General features: G+C 47.5%; 1 protein-coding gene across 1 annotated transcript in view; it reads left to right on the plus strand.

The window, feature by feature from the left end:
• Positions 1–25,122, plus strand: part of grid2ipb (glutamate receptor, ionotropic, delta 2 (Grid2) interacting protein, b) — a 63,003-nt gene that overhangs the window by 34,537 nt on the left and 3,344 nt on the right. The window contains exons 8-21 of the mRNA XM_056297588.1: positions 274–429; positions 1,427–1,582; positions 5,717–5,868; positions 9,140–9,274; positions 11,036–11,121; positions 12,663–12,954; positions 13,038–13,339; positions 15,496–16,260; positions 18,926–19,078; positions 21,454–21,541; positions 22,266–22,355; positions 22,779–22,975; positions 24,070–24,225; positions 24,940–25,026. Coding sequence (XP_056153563.1) covers positions 274–429; positions 1,427–1,582; positions 5,717–5,868; positions 9,140–9,274; positions 11,036–11,121; positions 12,663–12,954; positions 13,038–13,339; positions 15,496–16,260; positions 18,926–19,078; positions 21,454–21,541; positions 22,266–22,355; positions 22,779–22,975; positions 24,070–24,225; positions 24,940–25,026 — 2,815 coding nt within the window. The remainder of the gene's footprint in view (positions 1–273; positions 430–1,426; positions 1,583–5,716; positions 5,869–9,139; positions 9,275–11,035; positions 11,122–12,662; positions 12,955–13,037; positions 13,340–15,495; positions 16,261–18,925; positions 19,079–21,453; positions 21,542–22,265; positions 22,356–22,778; positions 22,976–24,069; positions 24,226–24,939; positions 25,027–25,122) is intronic.

Consider the following 25,122-nt stretch of genomic DNA (forward strand, 5'->3'; position numbering starts at 1 on the left):
GTTTAGATATGTCTGTTAGTTTGGATATGTGTATTAGTGTGGGTATGTGTGGATGTGTGTTAGTGTGGATATGTGTGTTAGTTTGGGTATGTGTGTTAGTTTGGATATGTGTGTTAGTTTGGGTATGTGTGTTAGTTTGGGTATGTCTGTTAGTTTGGATATGTGTGTTCTTGTAGTTCTTGTGGTTTTTGGGTGTGTGTTTGTCTTTGTGTTGCACTGCTGTGAGCTGGGGGAAACCATGAGTGTTTCTGGTTCTGCTGGTGGTTTCTGCAGGAGCTGCTCCCATGAGAAGGTGGTGTCCATGCTGCAGGGCAGTGGGGCCATGCCCACCCTGGTGGTGGAGGACGGTCCGGTTGAATACTCGCTGTCGGACCAAACCGACCCGGAGGACCCGCCGGGCCTGGCTCCCACCTCCGCCCCGCGCTCCAGGTGACCGACCCATTCTCGGAGCCGTTCAGTTGGCATACAGTATTCATCCACGGACTTGTAGCTGAGGTGAAGTTGAGCGTAGCTGAGTCACACAGGACAGGGACCACGTCCCATCCCAGTCTTCATGTGAACTCTGACATTCTGAACTCAAAAAAGTGTGATGGAAACATAAATATCAAATAATGCACTCAGAATTCACACATGTAAGTTTGTATCCTTCCTGAGGTGTGTCAGCTTGGTGTAGTAGGAGTGTGGACACATGATGTTGGACAGGCAGGCCTACGTCCAACAGACCTGTTGACTTGAACCTTTAACATGTGGTCTGATTATTTACTGGGCGGCACGGTGGCGCAGTGGTTAGCACGGTGGCGCAGTGGTTAGCACGGTCGCCTCACAGCTAGAAGGTCCTGGGTTCGAGCCCCAGGGTAGTCCAACCTTGGGGGTCGTCCCAGGTCGTCCTTTGTGTGGAGTTTGCATGTTCTCCCCGTGTCTGTGTGGGTTTCCTCCGGGGGCTCCGGTTTCCTCCCACAGTCCAAAGACATGTAGGTCAGGTGACTCGGCCGCACTAAATTGTCCCTAGGTGTGAATGTGTGTGTGTGTGTGTGTGTGTGTGTGTGTGTGTGTGTGATGGCCTGGCAGCCTGTCCAGGGTGTCTCCCCGCCTGCTGCCCAATGACTGCTGGGATAGGCTCCAGCACCCCTGCGACCCTGAGAGCAGGATAAGTGTTTGGATTGATGATGGATGGATGGATGGATGATTATTTACTTTAAAATCATTTGACATTTGAACGCAGACATGACTGTACTCTCAAATCTAGTTTCTTGTTTCAAGATTTCAAAGACAGTTTCAGCTCATGGAAGTGTGTAAGATTATCACGTCCCTGAGGACATAGGGACAGGAAGTGAGGACACGGACAGGAAGTGAGGGTGCTGGATCTGAAGACGAGGTCACGTCATCTGCCGTTCTTTTCAGTGAAGTGTGGGTGTCCTCTGCACAGGTCCCCGGCCCTCAGCTCTCTGCAGTGGGTGGCGGAGATCCTCCCCCCCAGCATCAAGGTCCACGGCCGCACCTTCAGCCAGCAGCTGGACCACCTGCTGACCGTGCAGGAGAGATACACCGTCTGCAAGGCCTTGGAGACCTTCTTCCAGCACAGGTTAGCAATGAGAAGGTGTGTGTGTGTGTGTGTGTGTGTGTGTGTGTGTGTGTGTGTGCATGCACAGGAAGTGATACTATAGACTAGTGGTGCCCCATCATGTGGCCAGGAGCGTCACGTGCATGTTTTCATCCCAGCCCAACACTGCACCGTCTGGTTTCAGTATTACCACACCTTCAGCCAGACAGGAGGACCAGGCGGTGCGAGCAGCTGTGGTGCTGGGCTGGACGGAAGACCTGCATGCACGCTCTCACGGCTGGATTATGACTATAAAGTTCAAGTCAAGTCAACTTTATTTGTATAGCCCAATATCACAAATTACAAATTTGCCTCAGTGGGCTTAACAGCAACACAACATCCTGTCCTTAGACCCTCTCATCGGATAAGGAACAACTCCCTAAGAAAAAACCTTTAACAGGAGAAACAACAGGAAGAAACCTCAGGGAGAGGAACAGAGGTGGATCTCTCTCCCAAGACGCACAATGTGCAATTATGTTGTGTTTACACAGTTTACACAACACAACATTGAAAGAGGATAAACAGAATTATAATGGAATTATAAAAATGTATGAAGAATATGATGTGCAGGAGGCCAAGCAGTGTCAGATACCACCGGAACAGTCCAGGACCCAAGCCATGCGACCAGCATCACCATGTAAAAAAAAAAAAAAATATATTGATTTATAGAAAGAAAATGTGATGAGGGGGATGCCAGGCAGCGTCCAAGTGGTGACCACCATCACCACACAGACCTGGGAGGAGAACAGACTGCACGTGCACACAAGGGAGACTCACATGACAGCATTCACACAACAGAAGAAGAGAAAGGAGAAGACGTCGTTCAGAGAGAGAGAAAAGACGTGAGAGAAGAGAACAGTTTGCAGTACTCATTAGTCATAATCGATTAATAATCTGTATGCTATAATCTATACTATATCATCTATACAATATAACCTATACGATATAGTCTATACGCTATAGTCTATAATATATCATCTATATGCTATATTATATATGCTATAATCTATACGCTATAATCTATACTCTATAATCTGGTCAGCAGAACAGTGGTTGGTAAATTCATTGAGACAGAAACCGACCCACCATGCAGTACAGGTTGTGAAGCACTCAACTTAAAGGCAACTAATTGTAAACTAAGGTAAAAAGATGAGTTTTAAATTTGGATGTAAAGGACTCGACAGACTCTGATTGTCTGATGGCAGCAGGCAGGTTATTCCACAAGAACGGGGCCCGATAGGAAAAGGCCCTGCCACCAGCTGACTTCTTTATAACTTGGGGTACACACAGGAGCCCTGTATTTTGAGAACGAAGTGCTCGAGATGGCATGTAAGGTTTAAGGAGATCAGACAGGTAAGATGGGGCAAGCCCATTTAGGATTTTATAAGTCGGCAGAAGCACCTTGTATCCTGGTCTAACATGGACAGGAAGCCAATGAAGGGAGGCAAGAATTGGTGTAATATGGTCACATTTCCTAGTTGTAGTTAGGATTCTAGCAGCAGCATTCTGAACCATCTGAAGACTTTTAGTACTAGAATGTGGCAGACCTGAGAACAGAACATTACAGTAATCAAGTCTGGATGAAACAAATGCATGTGTTAGAGTCTCTGCGTCAGCCATAGAGAGAAAAGACCGAATTTTAGCTATGTTACGTAAGTGGAAAAGGCAGTCGTGGTGATTTCTTTAATGTGCTTATCAAAGGAAAGGCTGGGATCAAACGTAACACCAAGATTTTTGGCTGCCACACTTTGTGAAACCATAGAGTTGTCGATCGTTATCGTTACTTGATCAAATCGGTGCCTGTGTCTAGCAGGGCCAATGATCAGCATCTCAGTTTTATCTGAATTTAAAAGCAAAAAGTTAAGTGACATCCAGTTTTTCACAGTAGCCAAGCAGGCCTCTAAGTTAGTGATTTGAGTATGATCATCAGCCCTTATAGGCACATACAGCTGAGTATCATCAGCATAGCAATGGAAATTTATTCCATAACTGCGTATAATTTGGCCAAGAGGTGTAATGTAAAGAGAGAAAAGTAGAGGGCCAAGAACTGAGCCCTGAGGCACACCATATTTAACGTCAGATAATTTTGATATAATATTACTATAGCAGACACAATGTGTTCTTCCAGATAAGTAGGACTTGAGCCAAAAGAGAGCTAAGCCAGAGACACCAAAATTACAATTTAATCTATCTAATGATATACAGTGATCAGTGGTGTCAAAGGCTGCCCTGAGGTCCAGTAGTAGAAGCACAGAAGTGGAACCCGAGTCCATAGCTAGTAAAAGATTGTTCACCACTCTGGTTAGAGCAGATGCTGGTTTGAATCCACTAGCTGACTGAGGAAATGAGGGTGGAGAAAGTGAACGAATAACCCCCCCCCCAGCAATGCCACCATCACCCTGAACTCCTGATGATGAAGATTCCTGAGGCGAGGCATTTAATCTCCATTTGGTGTAGCAGAAAATCTTACTGGCTGGTAATTAAAAGATGTGGTTGTGTTCAAAGGAATTGAATCAAGCTACACATCGGAACACAAAGAGCCATGGACATCGTTAGCTCTGATAACGACTCCAAAGAGGATAAATATCTGAGTCTCATCACCAGCCAGTCAGACTAGCTTGGTCTAGTCAGAAAAGCACGAACTGAGGAAGCCTCTTGGATGAGAGGCGAAACGTCTTCACGGATATATACCAAGTCCAGTTGCACTCGATTCAATTCCTTTGGATAACCATGACGACCTGGATGAATGAGAACATTCACAGACATGTGGTTGTGTTGTAGGTGTTGAGGCGTAGGAACATGAGAAGGGCCTCGGTGTCCGATCAGACGCTGCAGGCCCAAATAAAAGGATCCTGTCCTCTGAGGAAAATATTCTTTTTTTGAGAGGGGGGAATTTTCCACCCCTTTTTCACCCCAATTGTACTTGGTCATTTACCCCACTCTTCCGATCCTTCCCGGTCTCTGCTCCAACCCCTCTGCTGATCCGGGGAGGGCTGCAGACTACCACATGCCTCCTCCGGTACATGTGGAGTCACCAACCGCTTCTTCTCATCTGGCAGTGAGGAGTTTCACCAGGGCGACATAACACGTGGGAGGATCATGCTATTCCCCCCAGTTCCTCCTCCCCCCCAAACAAGCACCCCGACCGACCAGAGGAGGCGCTAGTGAAGCGACCAGGACACATACCCAAATCCGGCTTCCTACCCACAGACATGGCCAATTGTGCCTATAGGGACGCCCGACCAAGCCGGAGGTAACATGGGGATTCGAACGGGTGATCCCCATGTTGGTAGGCAATAGAATAGACCACTATGCTACCCAGACGCCCCAAAAAATATTCTGGTAGTAGGTAGCAGGAGTCAAAATAGAGGGTAGATGGGGGGTTAGAGGGTAAATGGGGAGTTTAGAGGGTAAATGGGGTGTTTAGAGGGTAGTGGGGGTTAGAGGGTAGTGGGGGCTTAGAGGGTAGGTGGGGGGGTTTAGAGGGTAGTGGGGGGTTAGATGGTAGGTGGGAGTTTTTAGAGGGTGGGTGGGGGGGCATGACCGTGGGGGGGGGGGGCACAGTTTGTTAATGATCGTGACTGCTTGTGGACAGAAGCTATTCAGCATTCTGCTGGGTTTACACCGATGCTCCTGTAGCTCTTCCCAGACGGCAGGAGGGGGAACAGGTTGTGAGAAGGGTGGTGGGGGTCCTGTGAGAAGGGGGGGGGGTCCTGTGAGAAGGGTGTTGGGGATCCTTAATGATGCCGGAGGCTCTGCCAACACAGCGTTGATGGTAAACCTCCAACAGGAAGGGGAGAGGGGCACAAATGATCTCGCTAGCTGTCTTCGCCATCCCGTTCAGCTGGTGTTGTTCTCTTGCTTGGCAGGTACCGAACCAGGAAGTGAGACCGTAGATTAGAATACTTTCAGTGGTGCCCCTGTAGAAGGTGGTGAGAGCTGGAATAACGTGATATGTTTTTATACCGTGATATTAGAGTCTTACTGATGCAGAAAACCCACCGCAGGGCTGCTGAACGCCTGCCTTTTAATGTCCCTCAGTTGTCACATCAGACTGTCAGAACTAGCGGCTGTGTGTGTGTGTATGTGTGTGTATTTGTGTATTTGTGTTGACAGGAACGTGGACACCCTGATAGTGGATGTGTTTCCGGTGCTGGACACACCAGCTAAGCAGCTGATCTGGCAGTTCATCTACCAGCTGCTGACCTATGACGAGCAGGAGCACTGCAGGAGCAAAATCTCGCGTTTCCTGGGCTTCAAGACCAGCGGTGAGCCAGCACACAAACATCTGAAACACTTAAACACAGTACGAGCGGGCTATATTTTACTGCCTTGACTGGATTTGAACCACAAACAATTCTACCCAAACTGACTTGTTAACCGGTTCGTGCCTTGGCGTTAGATCACACATGGTGCATCACACAATCTTGCTTCACCCCCGCACTTCCTGTTCACTTTACATTGTGTGTGGAAAACTTCTGAATGTAGTCACTTTTATACATTTATTTGTGTGTGTGTGTGTGGGGGGGTCTTTTACTTAGTTAGAAAAGTAGAGTGTAGGGGCGTCCGGGTAGCCTAGCAGTCTATTCTGTTGCCTACCAACATGTGGCTCGCCGTTTCAAATATCCGTGTTACCTCCAGCTTGGTCCGGTGTCCCTACAGACACAATTGGCCGTGTCTTTGGGTGGGAAGCCGGATGTGGGCATGTGTCCTGGTCGCTGCACTAGCGCCTCTTTTGGTTGGTCCGGGCACCTGTTCAGGAGGGAGGGGGAACTGGGGGAAATAGTGTGATCCTCCCACACGCTACGTCCCCCTGGTGAAACTCCTCACTGTCAGGTGAAAACAAGCGGCTGTTGACGCCACATGTATCAGAGGACACGTGGTAGTCTGCAGCCCTCCCCGGATCGGCAGAGGGGGTGGAGCAGAGACCGGGACGACTCAGAAAAAATGGGGTAATTGGCCGGGTACAATTGGTGAGAAAAAGGGGAGAAAAGTAGAACATAGAAAGTAGACGGTATCAGGAAAAAGGGACGCAACAGGCTGACTGAAGCCAGGACACTGTTGTTATTTCAGAGAAACTGTGGAAAACATTAATATAACTGTCGTATAACATTAATACAACAGTAGTATAACATTAATATAACATTAGTAGAACATTAATATAACAGTAGTAATGTGGCAGGAATGAGGAAAAACACAGGAGACCAAGGCGAGTTTGATGTTTATTCCTCAACTCCAAAAACCAACTGCAGCAGGAACAACCCTGCACCGGCGAGCCCGGGAACGTAAACCACGCCCCCAACTCACAGTCCTGCTGGGTGAGAGGCATAGCCCCTAGTGTCCGCCACAGTATGACATTAATATAACAGTAGTATAACATGAATATACCATTAATATCACAGTAGTAGAACATTAATATAACAGTAGTATGATATTAATATAACCGACTGTCTAGATCAGGAACTGTTTGTGGGCAGCGTGGTGGTCCAGTGGTTAGCAATGTTGTCTCACAGCAAGAAGGTCCTGGGTTCGAACCCCAGGCCATCCCAGGTCCTTTCTGTGTGGAGTTTGCATGTTCTTGCCGTGTCTGCGTGGGTTTCCTCCCACCATCAAGAAGACATGCATGTAAGGGTTAATACTCCCGTCTGTGCCCATGAGCAAGGCAATGGAAAGAAGTAGAGTTGGTCCCCGGATGCTGCAGCTGCACACTGGTCCTATACTATAGGGTGGTGACATGCAGGGAATGAAATTCCTCTCGGGGATTAATAAATTACGTCTTCATCTTCCTCTTAAGTGGACAATGTGTAACGAGCACGAATGTCTAGACTTGCTAGCTGGTTGGCTAACAGGTCGGACCCTTTAGTTGACTGGTTAGCGCAGTTGCCCGTGGTGCGGGAGACCCGGGTTTGCATCCCAGCTGCGGTGGCAGTTCCCAGCTGCCCCCTGAATTTGCTACATCTGGGATTGGCCCTGTTAGCCAAGGGCTAGCGAGTCTACTCATCCGTGGTCGTTACATGTAGACACGCTTATGTTTTCATAAATGAGTCCTCAGGCATTCTGGGATTGCGTTTTGTTTGTGTGTGTGTGTGATTAAAGGCCACGTTCCTCTGTCAGCTTTGATGATTTTCCACCTGGTGTGAAATGCACAGAGCTGTTGGTTGAATTCCCAGAGGAGCAAAACGTGCATGTATTATCATGCAAACAACTGGTAGGACATGAGCCAAACCACCGCACCACACAGTCCGGGTGAAGCACAGGACACACGTTGATCCACGCTTCTCCTGCTTCTGGTCTTACATGTACACTACCGTTCAAAAGTTTGGGATCACCCAAACAATTTCGTGTTTTCCATGAAAAGTCACACTTATTCACCACCATATGTTGTGAAATGAATAGAAAATAGAGTCAAGACATTGACAAGGTTAGAAATAATGATTTGTATTTGAAATAAGATTTTTTTTACATCAAACTTTGCTTTCGTCAAAGAATCCTCCATTTGCAGCAATTACAGCATTGCAGACCTTTGGCATTCTAGCTGTTAATTTGTTGAGGTAATCTGGAGAAATTGCACCCCACACTTCCAGAAGCAGCTCCCACAAGTTGGATTGGTTGGATGGGCACTTCTTTGAGCAGATTGAGTTTCTGGAGCATCACATTTGTGGGGTCAATTAAACGCTCAAAATGGCCAGAAAAAGAGAACTTTCATCTGAAACTCGACAGTCTATTCTTGTTCTTAGAAATGAAGGCTATTCCATGCGAGAAATTGCTAAGAAATTGAAGATTTCCTACACCGGTGTGTACTACTCCCTTCAGAGGACAGCACAAACAGGCTCTAACAGGTACTATTTAATGAAGATGCCAGTTGGGGACCTGTGAGGCGTCTGTTTCTCAAACTAGAGACTCTAATGTACTTATCTTCTTGCTCAGTTGTGCAACGCGGCCTCCCACTTCTTTTTCTACTCTGGTTAGAGCCTGTTTGTGCTGTCCTCTGAAGGGAGTAGTACACACCGGTGTAGGAAATCTTCAATTTCTTAGCAATTTCTCGCATGGAATAGCCTTCATTTCTAAGAACAAGAATAGACTGTCGAGTTTCAGATGAAAGTTCTCTTTTTCTGGCCATTTTGAGCGTTTAATTGACCCCACAAATGTGATGCTCCAGAAACTCAATCTGCTCAAAGAAGTGCCCATCCAACCAATCCAACTTGTGGGAGCTGCTTCTGGAAGTGTGGGGTGCAATTTCTCCAGATTACCTCAACAAATTAACAGCTAGAATGCCAAAGGTCTGCAATGCTGTAATTGCTGCAAATGGAGGATTCTTTGACGAAAGCAAAGTTTGATGTAAAAAAAATCTTATTTCAAATACAAATCATTATTTCTAACCTTGTCAATGTCTTGACTCTATTTTCTATTCATTTCACAATATATGGTGGTGAATAAGTGTGACTTTTCATGGAAAACACAAAATTGTTTGGGTGATCCCAAACTTTTGAACGGTAGTGTATATCTGTGTGTGTGTGTGTGTTTGTGTGTGTTCTGAAGCAGCGTTGGAGCCTGAGCCTGGTGGGGAGCACCATCGGAGGAGCAGCTCAATGCGCGTGACGGGCAGCTCTTACCGAAACAACGTCCGAGAGAGGAGTTCTGACGACTGCATCATTGGAACACATCTGGGAATGGGTACGCTGCTGCTGCCCACGACAACCACAAAACCCCAACAACCACCACCACCACCAAAAAAACAAGATTCACCCCACACCACCATTACAGAAACAGCCAGCACAACAACAACAACCAGAGCAAAAATAAAAACAACTCCAGGTGGCGTAGCGGTCGCCGGTTCAAATCCCCGTGTTACCTCCGGCTTGATCGGGCGTCCCTACAGACACAATTGGCCGTGTCTGCGGGTGGGAAGCTGGATGTGGGTATGTGTCCTGGTCGCTGCACTAGCCCCTCCTCTGGTTGGTTGGGGCACCTGTTCAGGGGGAAGGGGGAACTGGGAGGAATAGCGTGATCCTCCCACGCCCTGCGTCCCCCTGGCGAAACTCCTCACTGTCAGGTGAAAAGAAGCAGCTGGCAACTCCACATGTATCGGAGGAGGCATGTGGTGGTCTGCAGCCCTCCCTGGATTGGCAGAGGGGTTGGAGCAGCAACCGGAAGCATGGGGTAATTGGCCAGATACAATTGGGGAGAAAGGGGGGGGGTTGTCAATAAATAAATAATTAAATACATACATACATAAATAAAAACAACAACCATCACCACCACAACAACAACCACTACCAAGATAACAACCACAACAACAACAACAATACCAGCAGGGTGTGCTGTGTGTGAGCCGTGGTTTGTTGTCATCTCCTCTCTGTGTTTGGACAGGGTAAGAGAGGGGATGTGGTGTGGTTGATGCTAGATCCAGTGGGGTGTAGGCATGGAAGTAGCCGTAATTGGCTGTTGCAGCTGTGATTGGCTGTTGCGTCGGCCAGTAGACAGCGTGGAACCTCGAAGCGCACTGACTTGAAACAAACGATGCGCACTGAAACATTTAGCTAGCTAGCTTACAACTGACCTTAACATTGCCAGATCGTACTGTAACCCTAACCTTAACCCTACCGCTATTGCTATCGCTAGCTAACTAACGTTAACTTAATTCGCCCCAACTATTGCTCTGTCTGTCGGTCTGGCAGTCAGTGCACTTCGAGGTTCCGCGCTGTCTGCTGGCCAATGCAACAACCAATCATGTCTACTTCTGTGCCTACACCCCGTTGCATCTAGCATCAACCATGTGGTGTGATGTGAGGACGGTCCTGGGTAATGCTGGTTGCTTTCAGACTGACATGCTTGGATGCATGAACCACCAAGATCTCCTGAATGTCCCGAGGGTTTGGGTTGTTTTTGTCTGAGTTGGGCTGGGAGAGGGAACAACGAACCTTCCCTCACTTCCAAGCTACTACTATCGAGGTGCTCTTGAGCGTGACACTTGCTTCAGAGATGGTGTTCAGTGGCTAACTGGCAAAGACTGTGGTTTGCAAAAATGAAAGAGCACCTTTTCAATAGGTCCATCCATCCGTCCATCCATCCATCCATTATGGCTGGATGGATGGATGGATGCCCTTTTCAGCAGGTTTTTGCTGAAAAGATGCACAGCAAACCTTCAGCTGCTAATTTCAAGCAATTTTCAGTGAAACAAAATTGCGTCGCTATGTCATCCATGGAATTCAAGCCCACATCTCCATTCTGTCAGGAAATGTCACAGTCCTTGATTTCAGAAGCATACATGTTGGTGGAATTTATTTTCAATCTGCGCGCTCTCAGAATTTCAGTTGTTTCATTTGTGGTTTCTCCTGTTCCATCACTTTATTCCCTCTTGTCTCAAAATGTGAGGCAGATGGAATAAGAACGCTTCCGTCCATGTGACCTTCTTCATGCCTTGTTGTACTTTAGGAATTCATGTCGATGCAAACGGGAGCCCTGAGGAGAGGCAGTGTGGAGACGGGACCTCTTTCCCAGAGTCCCCCGACCTCAAACACGTGGGTATAATGACGGCTAGCCGCCGACTGGCAGCGTTTATACCGGTCATGTTGTCTGTGCTTTGTGGACTTGCATCATTTGAAGGTTAGGTAATAACCACTGTTATTCAGCATGTCTTGACTGTTGATAACTTGCTGACCTGTTAAATTAGTCGTTGGCATCCGTGATCATTGAGGGCCAAATGCGTGGGGTGGGTAGACTGAGGGAAACCTGCCTGCACATGGCCCTCCATGACCCATGATGAACCTGGATTGAAAAGTCCCATGTCTGAGAGTGTTCCTCCGGGCTCATCATGTACAGATAGTCTCTAGGCAGGACTGTCACACTGATGTGTGAGAGCATCCAGCTTATTCTGAATCTTTTATTACTTCTGTCACTGTAACGATTATGAGTGTGTAGACTCACTAGCCTGTTGGCTAACAGGTCGCACCCTTTAGTAGACTGGTTAACGTAGTCACCCGTGGTGCGGTAGTCCAGGTTCGCAGCTGCCTCCCGAATTGACTACAATTGCGTCAGAAGTGGGATGGTGAGACCTTGAGGCCATCAGAAGCACGGGGACGCACTTCCCGAAGTAGGGGGGTAGTGTAACGATCATGAATGAGTAGACTCACTAGCCAGTTGGCTAACAGGTCGCACCCTTTAGTCGACTGGTTAGGGCAGTCACCCGTGGTGCAGGAGTCCCGGGTCCACGTCCCGGCTGTGGCAGTTCCAGACTGCCCCCCCCCCAAATTTGCTACAGCAAAGACGCAAACCCAGGTCTCCCGCACCATGGGCGACTACGTTAACCAGTTGACTAAAGGGTCCGACTTGTTAGCAAACCGGCTAGCGAGTCTACTCATTCATGATCGTTACACTACCCTCCTCCTTCGGGAAGCGCGTCCCCGTGCTTCTGTTGGTGTCATGGTCTCACCATCCCACTTCTGACACCAATACAGTGAATTCAGGGGGCAGCTGGGAACCGCCACAGCCAGGATGCGAACCCGGGTTGGCCACACCACAGCTAACCATTCAACTAAAGGGTCTGACCTGTTAGCCAAGGGCTAGCGAGTCTGGTCCGTGGTCGGTACATCACTGTGATGGGATTACTATTCAGTGGCCAGAAACCTGTTGGTTCACACGATTCCGTCTGCTGATTGCCGAGTCTCTTGTAAGTCATTCTGGCTCAGACTGTCTGGACCGTCTGCTAAATGAGAAAATGTAAATGTATTAAGTTCCTGATCCCGAGTCCACAAACGTGTATATTAGGGGAACTGGAGTCTCTAAATTGTCAATTTTTATGGATGGTATGTGAGTAACTAAGTGTGTGTATGCTGTGATGGACTGGCGACTGTCCAGGGTGTCTCCCGGCGGTCCGTCCAGTGCCTGCTGGGATAGACTCCTGACCACGTGAAAGAATAAAATTAGCTCATGTAAACCAACGATTAATTTGGGGTCAGCAAGTTACTGCCCAGAGATGAGAAGCAGTCTGCATGTGGACCTTCAAACCAAGTGTATGGCGTCACATCTGTGCTAACTGTGCCACTCACGCCTCCGCCTGTAGATGTCAGGTGTGTACACGGAGCTGGAGAACATGTACGCAGGGAAGAGTGGGTCTCCACTGCAGAGCGTCTCCTCACCGGGCCCCGAGGGCCGGGGACAGACTGAGGCCTTTGGCCGCTCTCTTTCCCCCCTCACACTGCCCCCCATGACAGGTACTCTGGAGCTGATGCACGCACGCACACACACACACACACACACACACACAAAAGCCCATGCACATCATGAGTTACACTCCACTCGGTATAAGATGTACCATAAATACTGTAAATGTCCTCAACATCTGCTGCTGAAGGGTCCAACGTAAGGCCGCCAAATGAAACACCATCCCACCACACCTCGTGCAGCCATCTTTAAACAACTGCCTCTTTCTCCACAGGAAACCGCAAGTCAGGCCTGTCTCTGTCCTGGAAGGAGCCCCTGCCCACCCCCGTTTATGAGATCTACCACCAGGGCAGCCTCGACTCGAACCCCTATGTGAGCCTGGAGAGCCCCCCTGCCTCCCCCCAGCCCTCGGACAGCGCCCTCAGCCCCCTCAACCGCCGCAAGAAGCTGTTCACCTTCTCCCGGCCGCCACGGAGCCGTGACACCGACAAATTCCTGGACGCGCTGAGCGAACAGCTGGGCCACCGCGTCACCCTGGTGGACGACTTCGTCCCCGGAGAGAACGACTACGAGGAGGTGAGGAGCAGAGACATCATCACCTCATATCAGCATCAACTTTCAGCTCAACTTATTCTTATTTGTATCACACACACACAGTGGGCAGGGCCACACCATCTGTAAATGTGAATGAAGCATGTGCTGATAGTTCCAGTAGTGGGAGTTGTTCTGGTCTCAGTTCTCTTCCTGAGATTTGTTGGGCATGCTGTGTAAGGAAACTGATTATTATAATGGTCTGTAGATGTGAAAGTAAACTCTTGAAGCAGTTGTGGAGTATGTGCAGTGCGGAGTATGTGCAGTGTGTAGCATGTGCAGTGCGGAGTATGTAGCGTGTGCAGAGTGTAGCATGTGCAGTGTGTAGCATGTGCAGTGTGGAGTATGTGCAGTGGGTAGTATGTGCAGTGTGGAGTGTGTAGCGTGTGCAGTGTGTAGTATGTGCAGTGTGTAGCATGTGCAGTGTGGAGTATGTGCAGTGTGTAGCATGTGCAGTGTGTAGCATGTGTAGTGTGTAGCATGTGCAGTGTGGAGTATGTGCAGTGTGTAGCATGTGCAGTGTGTAGCATGTGTAGTGTGTAGCATGTGCAGTGTGGAGTATGTGCAGTGTGGAGTATGTGCAGTGTGGAGTATGTGCAGTGTGTAGTGTGTAGCGTGTGCAGTGTGTAGCATGTGCAGTGTGTAGCATGTGCAGTGTGTAGCATGTGCAGTGTGGAGTATGTGCAGTGTGGAGTATGTGCAGTGTTTGGAGGAGGGCTTGTTGTGAACCATGATACAGAATGTTTAAACCAGATGAGCTGTTACATGTGTAGATCAGAGCGACTTGACTGTATGATGCAATCACGCTTGTGTCACATGAACAGATATGTCACGGTGCCTCTCATGGTTTCAGAAGAACACATGTGCCTGTAAGTAAACATAATAATTAACTTACTTAGTGCTACAAAGTAGACTTGTTATGTCTTATATGACTCATTGTAAGGTGTGTGCATTTTAGTGTGCTGATTTCATGCTTCCATTAATAGTTTAGACTTGTAATTAATTAGCAGTAATGAAAACAAAGCTGAAGATTGGTGCACATATGTGCACTTTGCTGCCTCAGTTTTTAAATGGAATTTATGTTTGATAATTTATGGCAATGTACAGTGCAGATGAAGTGAGCTGTGAACAAATGCAGATGTTTAAAAAGCAGGTAAATTAAGTTAATATTAGGATAGAGGTAGCAATTTATTTAATAAATAAGTTTAATAGTTTATTAAATGAATATAATATATGTAATCTACAAATAAATATGTTTATTATATATGTATAGTATAATGTATATTATAATATATATTATATACACATATAATGTATATTATACAATATTTGTAATATATAAACAAATATATTTATATAATATATATAGTGTATTATATATTATATAATATATAATATGTAATAATGTAATAGTAAAATAAATATATTTATATTATAATATATACGTATAGTATAACAGTATATATTATATAATGCATTATATAATATATATTAATATAATATATAATAATATATACATTATATATAATATATAGTATTATATAAATAAAGTATTTATTTCTTTATATATATACTTATTTAACATCCTTTTACGTTCACATTTTACATGTTAGGGCAAATCTTCTATGCAGAATGAGCAACTCAGAAAATTCCAGATATAAGGTACACAGACGGACCGGACCCACTGTGGCCCACATGGACCAGATAATGTCAAGGTGGACCTCAGTGGATCCAGTGCCACACAGAATATAGTTTTCAAATACTGGGAAAGTTTGCCTTTACAATGCACTGGTACGCCTGGAGGGACAGGCAGAGGACTGTGGACTGTCCGTCTGCCTACGTGTCCTCCACATCGAGACTCTGTGAGCGCTTTAATTCTAAATTCTCCTCCCACTCTACATTCTCGCATCGCCATCTTGTCAAAAACCAGCAGTAAGGAGTTCAAAGGTCAGAGCCCCTGACAGTGAGCTAGAGTCAAACCCCTCCAGCGACTGTATGTTGTTCAGAGGAGTTAGGAGTGAAAAATGGAACAGATATGATAGAATAGACAGCAGCAGGTGATGAAGAGGAGGGTTTAGTGATGAAGAACTCTCGCTCCTCTCCCTCTCCTCTCTCTCTACTCCCTCTCCTCTCTCCCCCAGATGAGTTTTCAGGATGACCAGGAGCTGCAGTTCATTCCCTGTCAGCTCAGTAGCGGGAGCAGTGAAGACCATAGCAGCAGCGATGACACCACCTCCCTCTCCTATTCCTCTGGCTCTGAGCCCATCCCCCCTCCCCCCACCGAGAGCCCGCCACCTCCCCCACCCTTCCAGACCCCCATACCCCCTCCATTCGAGTTCACCGACGCCCACCCACCAGTGCGCTTCTCCCCGCAGCACATGCCCCGCGCCCGTACAGGTTTCCAGCCCCACCACCCCATCATCCCTCCACCACCACCACCGCCGCGGGTGCTCTTGTCCAGCCGGCCTCCCCTCCACAAGGTGTTCTCCACCGCAGAGGAGGCAGAACGAGGACACCAACGCTTCCAGGCTTCCTCCGGACGGCTGTCCCACTCCCCCTCCAAGCCCCTGATGTCCCGCCGCTCTCCAAAGCCCTCACGTCCCCCTCACCTCCCCCGACAAGTCAGCCAACCACAGCCTGTCCACCAGCCATCCCCGCTGCCCTCCCCCCAGCTGCTCAGATCCAGCCAGCTGGTCCTGCAGAGACACCACCAACTCCACCACCAACACAGCTACCAGGGCCCCTTGCCCCCCTCCCTCCAGGACCAGACCCCCGCACACACTCAAACCCAGACCCAAACTCACCCACCTCCCTCACTCCTCCCCCAGACTCAGAGTGCTCACTCCACTCTCTCCACCCACGCCAAGACCTATGAGACCACTCGTGTCGAGCTTCAGTCACAGAAGGTAACACTCGTATTTAGTTCCGTCATCAAATATTAAAAATACAATGGAGGCGGTAACAGTTTGGTTGAAGAGTACATGTATGTTTTATAGTTGGAGGTGGATGTTTGTAGCGTGTAGTATTTATGTTCATCTACTTTCTTTTTATGGTGCCCTGCTATTTGCACTTATGATATACTGTACTACATCCACCTGAACCAGGGCCATGCATGCACTTTGTTTACATATGTTCAGAGTACAACCAGGTTCACAGACTTACATGACAGATGAGCAAAGTCAGTGTGCAGTGACAGAAATAAGCCAGTGTGCAGTGACAGAAATAAGTCGGTGTGCAGTGACAGAAATAAGCCAGTCTGCAGTGACAGAAATAAGTCAGTGTGCAGTGACATAAATAAGCCAGTGTGCAGTGACAGAAATAAGCCAGTGTGCAGTGACAGAAATAAGTCAGTGTGCAGTGACATAAATAAGCCAGTCTGCAGTGACAGAAATAAGCCAGTGTGCAGTGACAGAAATAAGTCAGTGTGCAGTGACATAAATAGGTCAGTGTGCAGTGACATAAATAAGCCAGTGTGCAGTGACAGAAATAAGCCAGTCTGCAGTGACAGAAATAAGCCAGTGTGCAGTGACATAAATAGGTCAGTGTGCAGTGACAGAAATAAGCCAGTGTGCAGTGACAGAAATAAGCCAGTGTGCAGTGACAGAAATAAGCCAGTGTGCAGTGACAGAAATAAGCCAGTGTGCAGTGACAGAAATAAGCCAGTGTGCAGTGACATAAATAGGTCAGTGTGCAGTGACAGAAATAAGCCAGTGTGCAGTGACAGAAATAAGCCAGTGTGCAGTGACAGAAATAAGCCAGTGTGCAGTGACAGAAATAAGCCAGTGTGCAGTGACAGAAATAAGTCAGTGTGCAGTGACAGAAATAAGTCAGTGTGCAGTGACATAAATAAGCCAGTGTGAAGTGATAGAAATAAGTCAGTGTGCAGTGACAGAAATAAGCCAGTGTGCAACGACAGAAATAAGTCAGTGTGCAGTGACAGAAATAAGCCAGTGTGCAGTGATAGAAATAAGCCAGTGTGCAGTGATAGAAATAAGCCAATGTGCAGTGATAGAAATAAGCCAATGGGCAGTGACAGAAATAAGCCAATGTGCAGTGATAGAAATAAGCCAGTGTGCAGTGATAGAAATAAGCCAGTGTGCAGTGATAGAAATAAGCCAATATGCAGTGACAGAAATAAGCCAGTGTGCAGTGATAGAAATAAGCCAGTGTGCAGTGATAGAAATAAGCCAGTGTGCAGTGACAGAAATAAGCCAGTGTGCAGTGACAGAAATAAGTCAGTGTGCAGTGACAGAAATAAGTCAGTGTGCAGTGACATAAATAGGTCAGTGTGCAGTGACATAAATAAGCCAGTGTGAAGTGATAGAAATAAGTCAGTGTGCAGTGACAGAAATAAGCCAGTGTGCAATGACAGAAATAAGTCAGTGTGCAGTGACAGAAATAAGCCAGTGTGCAGTGATAGAAATAAGCCAATGTGCAGTGATAGAAATAAGCCAATGTGCAGTGACAGAAATAAGCCAATGTGCAGTGATAGAAATAAGCCAGTGTGCAGTGATAGAAATAAGCCAGTGTGCAGTGATAGAAATAAGCCAATATGCAGTGACAGAAATAAGCCAGTGTGCAGTGATAGAAATAAGCCAATGTGCAGTGATAGAAATAAGCCAGTGTGCAGTGATAGAAATAAGCCAATGTGCAGTGATAGAAATAAGCCAGTGTGCAGTGATAGAAATAAGCCAATGTGCAGTGACAGAAATAAGCCAGTGTGCAGTGATAGAAATAAGCCAGTGTGCAGTGATAGAAATAAGCCAGTGTGCAGTGATAGAAATAAGCCTGTGTGCAGTGATAGAAATAAGCCAGTGTGCAGTGATAGAAATAAGCCAATGTGCAGTGATAGAAATAAGCCAGTGTGCAGTGATAGAAATAAGCCAGTGTGCAGTGACATAAATAAGTCAGTGTGCAGTGATAGAAATAAGCCAATGTGCAGTGATAGAAATAAGCCGGTGTGCAGTGACAGAAATAAGTCAGTGTGCAGTGATAGAAATAAGCCAATGTGCAGTGACAGAAATAAGTCAGTGTGCAGTGACAGAAGGCCTGACTAGCTGAACCAGTGCCCGTGAGCACATAAACTGTTGTTTCACACTGTGGATTAAAAAAGATTTGCCATTGTTACCTCCAGGTTGGTCGGGCTTCCCTACAGACACGATTGGCCGTGTCTGCAGGCGGGAAGCCGGATGTGGGTATGTGTCCTGGTCACTGCACTAGCGCCTCCTCTGGTCGGTCAGGGCGCCTGTTTGTGGGGGGGGGGACTGGGGGGGAATAGCGTGATCCTCCCACGTGCTGTGTCCCCCTGGTGAAACTCCTCACTGTCAGGTGAAAAGAAGCGGCTGTATCGGAGGAGGCATGTGGTAGTCTGCAGCCCTCCCCGGATCGGCAGAGGGGGTGGAGCAGCGACCAGCACAGCTCAGAAGAGTGGGGTAATTGGCCAGATACAATTGGGGAGAAAAGGGGAGAAACCCCCCCCCCCCAAAAAACCCCCCAAAACATTACAGTTAAAAAGTTTACTAAGAGCATTACAAACAGGCCAGTTTGAAACCAGTGTTTTGATGTAACTAGGTGCCTCCACCACCTCCTCCACCTTTGCCCCCACCATGTGAACCACCGCCGTTGCCCAAGTCGAGCCTGCATGCGTCAGACACCAACCACATGAGTGTGAAGCGGCTCCGCTGGGAGCAGGTGGAGAACTCGGAGGGAACCATCTGGGGGCAGGTGAGTGGGACAGTCAACGTGTCAGATGGGATTCCCTCACAGCGGCTCAGCATGTCAGCCGTGTCGCCACTGCACAGTAATAATACCCTCTATAAATACTTGATTCAGCAGCATCTGAAGCCGATCTCTGAGGCTGTCCGATAGAGGTTTACTTTACAGTGGCCTCATTTCAGGATATTGCCAATGTGGATAATTGCTCCGCAGCAACAGTGCACAATAATACCTTTCATTAATAGTTAATTTGACATCTATCTGATACATGATGCACTTTGGCAGGATGTCACAGTAAGTGGTACTACAGAATGTAGAAATTAAAATTCTATTACGCTGTGTTAGTACACCCTTGTAAGAACACTGGGCCTCATTCATCAGTCGTTCGTTCGTACGTACAAATTTGTTCTTACACACCCATGGAATTTTTTTAGCCCTCAAGTTTGTCTGACAGACAGAAGCAAAGCCTGATGGTTATTTGTAATTCCTTCCCCCTGACATCTGTTGTCTACCTCTTGCATCGCGCAATCACCCAGGCCTGCAAAGACGTCAGTCTTAGCCAACTGGTGTCTAAGTGATTTCCATGGTGATTTCTGCTTCCGGTGTGGGAAGATGGCGGCACGAATTCACGTTTGCGGCGGCCTCACCCAGTACCGTCCATGCAGTGTCTTTGTCCACGTCTTGATGGCTGGGAGAGCTTGGTCTGCCGTGTCCTGTGGGCCCAGGGACCACGACCCTACCTGGAGCTGTGCCCGAAGAGGAAACACCGAGGGTGGTCTGACAGGACGCGGAAGCGGGGCAGTTCCGACAGTCATCCTGCGTTCGTTCTCTTGGACAGTGATTTTTTTGTAGTTTGATACGTGTTCTTGTAGTTTTTGGATGTGTTTCTGCCTTTGTGTTGCACCGCTATGGGCTGGTTTCATATCATGAATGACAAATGAAGTGTTCTCGATTCCTGAAGTTCAGGGGTTACCCAGGTTCACTGGTCTGAGACAAATTTCAGGGCTAAAAAATTCCATGGGTGTGTAAAAACAAATTTGTACATACGAACAATTGATGAATGAGGGCCATTATATACAAAGATTTTCTCTAATTTGAAATAGTACAACTTTGTGTTTTGTGATAGGTTAATGTATTCAATATAAAGCAAATAGTACTTGACTGTCAGATGTACTGCTGTTGTGCTGTAGTTGTTAAAATTCAAGACTCAATTTATTGGCATATCAACTTTACAGTTCGATTGGAATTTGATCAATGTGCTCAGAGGTAACAGTAATTTGAAGATACATCCCATGATGCACTGGGACACATCATCAGTCATGTTTCCTGAGGTCCTCGGGTCTTTCAATATCATACACCCTCGCTCAGGTGACCCGGCCGGGGTTGATCAGGCCCCGGCTTTTGTCCCAGCAGCATTGGCCCACAGATCACTCCTCCTGATCCAAAGCCCAGTAAAACAAACAGTAAACACATAACCACACAAACACAAAATGGGAGTGTCCATAAAAACATACTGTTAGAATCAGTGGCGGCTGGTGCTAAAAATCGGTGGGGGGGGGGGGGCATGACCTTGGTGCAGCACACCTGACAGCTGCTTTAATGTCCACACAGTCATACAGTTATTCAGAAGGACCATTTAGCCTATAGATTTTATCAGGGTTCGTAGACGGTGGATGATTGACAGTTGAGACGAGTCACGGTGGTGGGTGTGAACATGATTGAAAGCCACGAGAACTGTCCAATGACATTAGAGCAAAAAAAAAATTAAAATAATACCAATTCACTGCCAATAAAAGTGGGAGTGTCTGAGGCGAACAGAACTGCGCACCCTGGAATATCTGAAGAAACCAATCAGACAGCAGCCTCAGGTCACCTGCTCGCCACAAGTTTGAGGGCTTACGTAAGGTGTGGTTTGGCCGGCGCCCCTCACCCAGGAAGTATATGTATTCAGACAGGAAGTACATGTATTCAGACAGGAACCAACCAAATACCATTTGAACCAATATTTAATGCTGCTGACAGGCGCTCACAGACTGACGACACTTCATCATTATTTGCATTATACAGCTAAATTTTGTTTAAGTAGATTTTCATCTCTTGTTGTTTGATGGGGCGGCACCCCAGCGCCCTCTACTGGCCAGTCGCCGCTGGTTAGAATTATAATTCAGTTAATATGCAACCCTGTGGCCCATGGCCTTAAAGTGACAAATAAAAGTGCTTCGGGAGACTGTACTTGTTGTACAAGCAGTGAAGCATTTAGGATGTGGATGATGCAGGGTAATTGCTGGTGTGGAAGCGAGATGTTCTGGTCTTGGCACTACAGAGTCTTTTACCCGAAGGTTCTGTCCACTTCCATCATCATGTGACGTTTCCCTGTGTTGAAGCTTGGAGAGGACTCGGACTATGACAAGCTCAGTGACATGGTGAAGTACCTGGACCTAGAGCTGCACTTTGGGACTCAGCGCAGATCCAGTAGGTTGTTTTTTTTTCTTCTTCCTAGTTTTACTCGCCCCCATATCAAATCCTCTGTCTGTCATCACCGCCATTGTTGTGTGCCAGTGGTGTGCAGTCATGTACCATGTGGGGAGATGTGTGTGCAAGTCCAACTTGACCAGCTGACTTCAGTACTCGGCACACCACCACCCCGTGAAATGAAATGAGCAGTTGTCGTACTTTGGCTGAAAGGAAATCCCGTACATGCGTGGCCCTCCATGGCAGATGACTGCAAAGTTTGTACTTGATTGATTCAGAGTGTTCGCTTGTTGTATTTGAGTGTTTGAAAGCCTGTTTGTTCTTTAACTGAAACCACCTGTCATGTTTGTACCTTCACAGTTACCGTGTTCCTCCTCACCATGTTCTCCATAGCCTGCTACGAAGCCTCTTCATCCACCCCCCTGCTCATCAGAGGCACCATCTCCTCCCCCACTCCTCTCTGTCTTCATAGAGGTCCATGATGAGGGAGTTCTGTCACTCACAAAGCGGCAGTTTGCCTTATTCCCCAAACTGTCAGACACTCAATGCTGAACTGTCTGGCAGGATGGAGAACATCTTGACAGAGCTTTCTTATCAGCACCTCCTTCCACCCTGTTATCAACCTGACGACCTTGCCATTACTTGTTGTGTGTGTGTGTGTGTGTTCAGTGTCCACTCCTGGTGCCTGCAGAACGAGTCCTTACACTGTGATTAAACTTATCAGTTTCTCCTCCAGAGCCGGCCTTTCTGCCCGAGAGCTTTAAAAAGAAAGACGTGGTGGAGATCCTCTCACATAAGAAGGCCTACAACGCCTGTGAGTATGACCGGGAGGAGGCTGGAGGACCAGAACTCCCACAGGGTCGAGGCTGGGGTTTGGGAAAAAAGTTAAAATGGTCACGAAACGCCCAAATCTACAAACCGAGCTGTTCCAAAAATGTAAAAAAAAAATTTTTTTTTAATATAATCTCATACTCACTGTTGTGGGTATAGTTTAATGTTCTTTAGTCTGTGACTGTAGATACAGAAACAATGCATAGAAGGTGATACAGAAAACTGACGTTTTAGTATCTCAAATCACAAGCGTGACCCTGAAATTCAAGTTGAGGGTTTCAGTGCAATTAAGAAACCACTTAATGTCAAAGCACAGATGCACCAACTTCTGCACGCTGTGATGTTCATGTACAGTCTGTGTTAACAATGACCTCGGCCTCCATTCGCCCTCCTCTGCACCGCGTAGCCATCCTGATCGCCCACCTGAAGCTCTCTGCGGGGGAGCTGCGGCAGGTCCTGATGAACATGACCATAGGCAGGTTGGAGCCGGCTCACATCAAGCAGCTGCTGCTGTACGCGCCCGACGACGAGGAGGTGAAACAGTACGAACAGTTTGACCAGGATCCGGCCAAACTCAGTGAACCTGACCAGTTCATCTTCCAGGTGCAGACATGGAGGCTGGTGGTGGTGGTATATTTACTGCTGTTCAGGAAGGAACTGTTATCGGGGTGTCCGGGTGGCATGGCGGTCTATTCCGTTGCCTACCAACATGGGGATCGGCAGTTCGAATCCCCGTGTTACCTCCGGCTTGGTCGGGCGGCCCTACAGACACAATTGGCCGTGTCTGCGGGTGGGAAGCCGGATGTGGGTATGTGTCCTGGTCGCTGTACTAGCGCCTCCTCTGGTCGGTCGGGGCACCTGTTCAGGGGGGAGGAGGAACTGGGGGGGAACAGCGTGATCCTCCCACACGCTACGTCCCCCTGGTGAAACTCCTCACTGTCAGGTGAAAAGAAGCGGCTGGTGACTCCACATGTATGGGAGGAGGCATGTGGTAGTCTGCAGCCCTCCCCCAGATTGGCAGAGGGGGTGGAGCAGAGACCGGATCGGCTCGGAAGAGTGGGGTGATTGGCCGGATACAATTGGGGAGAAAAAAGGGGGGGGGGAGAATCCTAAAAAAGAAAGGAACTGTTATCAATGGCAAACTGACACAAGAGTAACTTCCGAAGCGCCCTAAAAAGAGCCGGTTTTCAGATGTTGGTTTGTTTTCTGCTTTACAAATGAGAAAACACAGTAGGTGGAGAAAAAACAGTATAAACGTTATAGGTCAAAGAAATCCAGTGGGAAGGCGGAGTTGGCTCCACCCACCCACAATAGATTGACAGTGACAGCGATTTATGCAGAAAACAATGTGTGTTTCACATTTTGTTCTGCAACACGAAGTATGGCCGTTAACATCACTCCCCACGCACACCCGACACCACTGACGCTGCTATAAGGCAGTCCTGTTGATGGTTTCGGAGCTGGACCTGTGGGATAAAACGCCAAACCAAAAGCATGGTGATGTAATGAATGTGGGCGGGGCTGGTCAGGCTGGACGGACAACTCCGCCTTCCTGCAGGCTGCAGCTGGTACTACTTGAGTCCAGCGGGGCATGTAAAGAAACAAAAGATATTTCAGCCCTCAAAGAAAGGGAGGAAAAAGCTGAGAACAAGTGGAAGTGTGAACAGACTTGGCTGTGCTTTCTTTCTCTACGACAGATGCTGATGGTGCCCGAGTACAAGACTCGGCTGCGGAGCCTCCATTTCAGGACCACGCTGCAGGAGAGGATGGAGGAGATGAAGGTCGCCTACGAGTACATCTACAAAGCCTCCGCAGAACTGAAGAGCAGCAAGAAACTGGCCAAGATCCTGGAGGTAACGGTACAATTCAGTATTTCAGCTGAAGGAAGGAAAATGTGTGTCATTTGTGACATAAACATTCAGATACCGGGTATTTGAGAGACTAGAGATAACACAAGAACACGTTTTGATTTCTGTGTACAAAATAAGGGTTAAGGGGTTAAGTATAGGAGTAGTATCTTTCCCAGAAGGCCTTTTGTGGTGTCCTGGATTGGTCTGCATACACCCCAGCATCATGTGAAGCGCAAAATATCGCCTCTCCGTGATGACTGACCGTCCGTGCGTGGTGAAGAGCCACACTCTTCTCGCGGTACTCCTGTTAACGTTGTCAGGAGACAACAGAGCAGAACACGGCGGATCTAGAGGAGTAAACCTGGATAATAAATCCTGCTCCTCCTGTGGGGAGCAGCAGTCCTGGCTACATTCATCCATAGACTGATGTTGTGGACCGGGGGACATCGTGGCTTTGCAGATGATCAACGTGTCTTCACAATGGAAAGGCACAAAATCTAGCGCCCCATGCTTTAAACAAACAAACCCTATAGGGGGCGCCCTTAGGGACGACCTAGGTGAGGTGAGGTGAGGTGTACAATACATTCCATGTATAGAAGAGGTAGTACGACAGTAACAGATTCTACACCTCATTTATGTATGAAGCGTTTACAGAAGTGCTCTTATCAGTGTGTGTCGCAGGTGAAATGATGAAGGTGGTTATTGTGTGTTTAACAGTTTGTGTTGGCGATGGGGAATTACCTGAACAACGGACAGCCCAAAAGCAACAGGACAACTAGTTTTAAGATCAACTTCCTAACTGAGGTATGAGAGTCTGTTTGGTCTTCAACTTCTATGATAAAAAACTTCATCGTCTACAGTTACTGGTACTCCGTCGCTCACGTGGGACCTTCTTCCATC

Source organism: Lampris incognitus, chromosome 17 (genome assembly GCF_029633865.1).
Source record: "Lampris incognitus isolate fLamInc1 chromosome 17, fLamInc1.hap2, whole genome shotgun sequence".
Classification (NCBI taxonomy): Eukaryota; Metazoa; Chordata; class Actinopteri; order Lampriformes; family Lampridae; genus Lampris; species Lampris incognitus.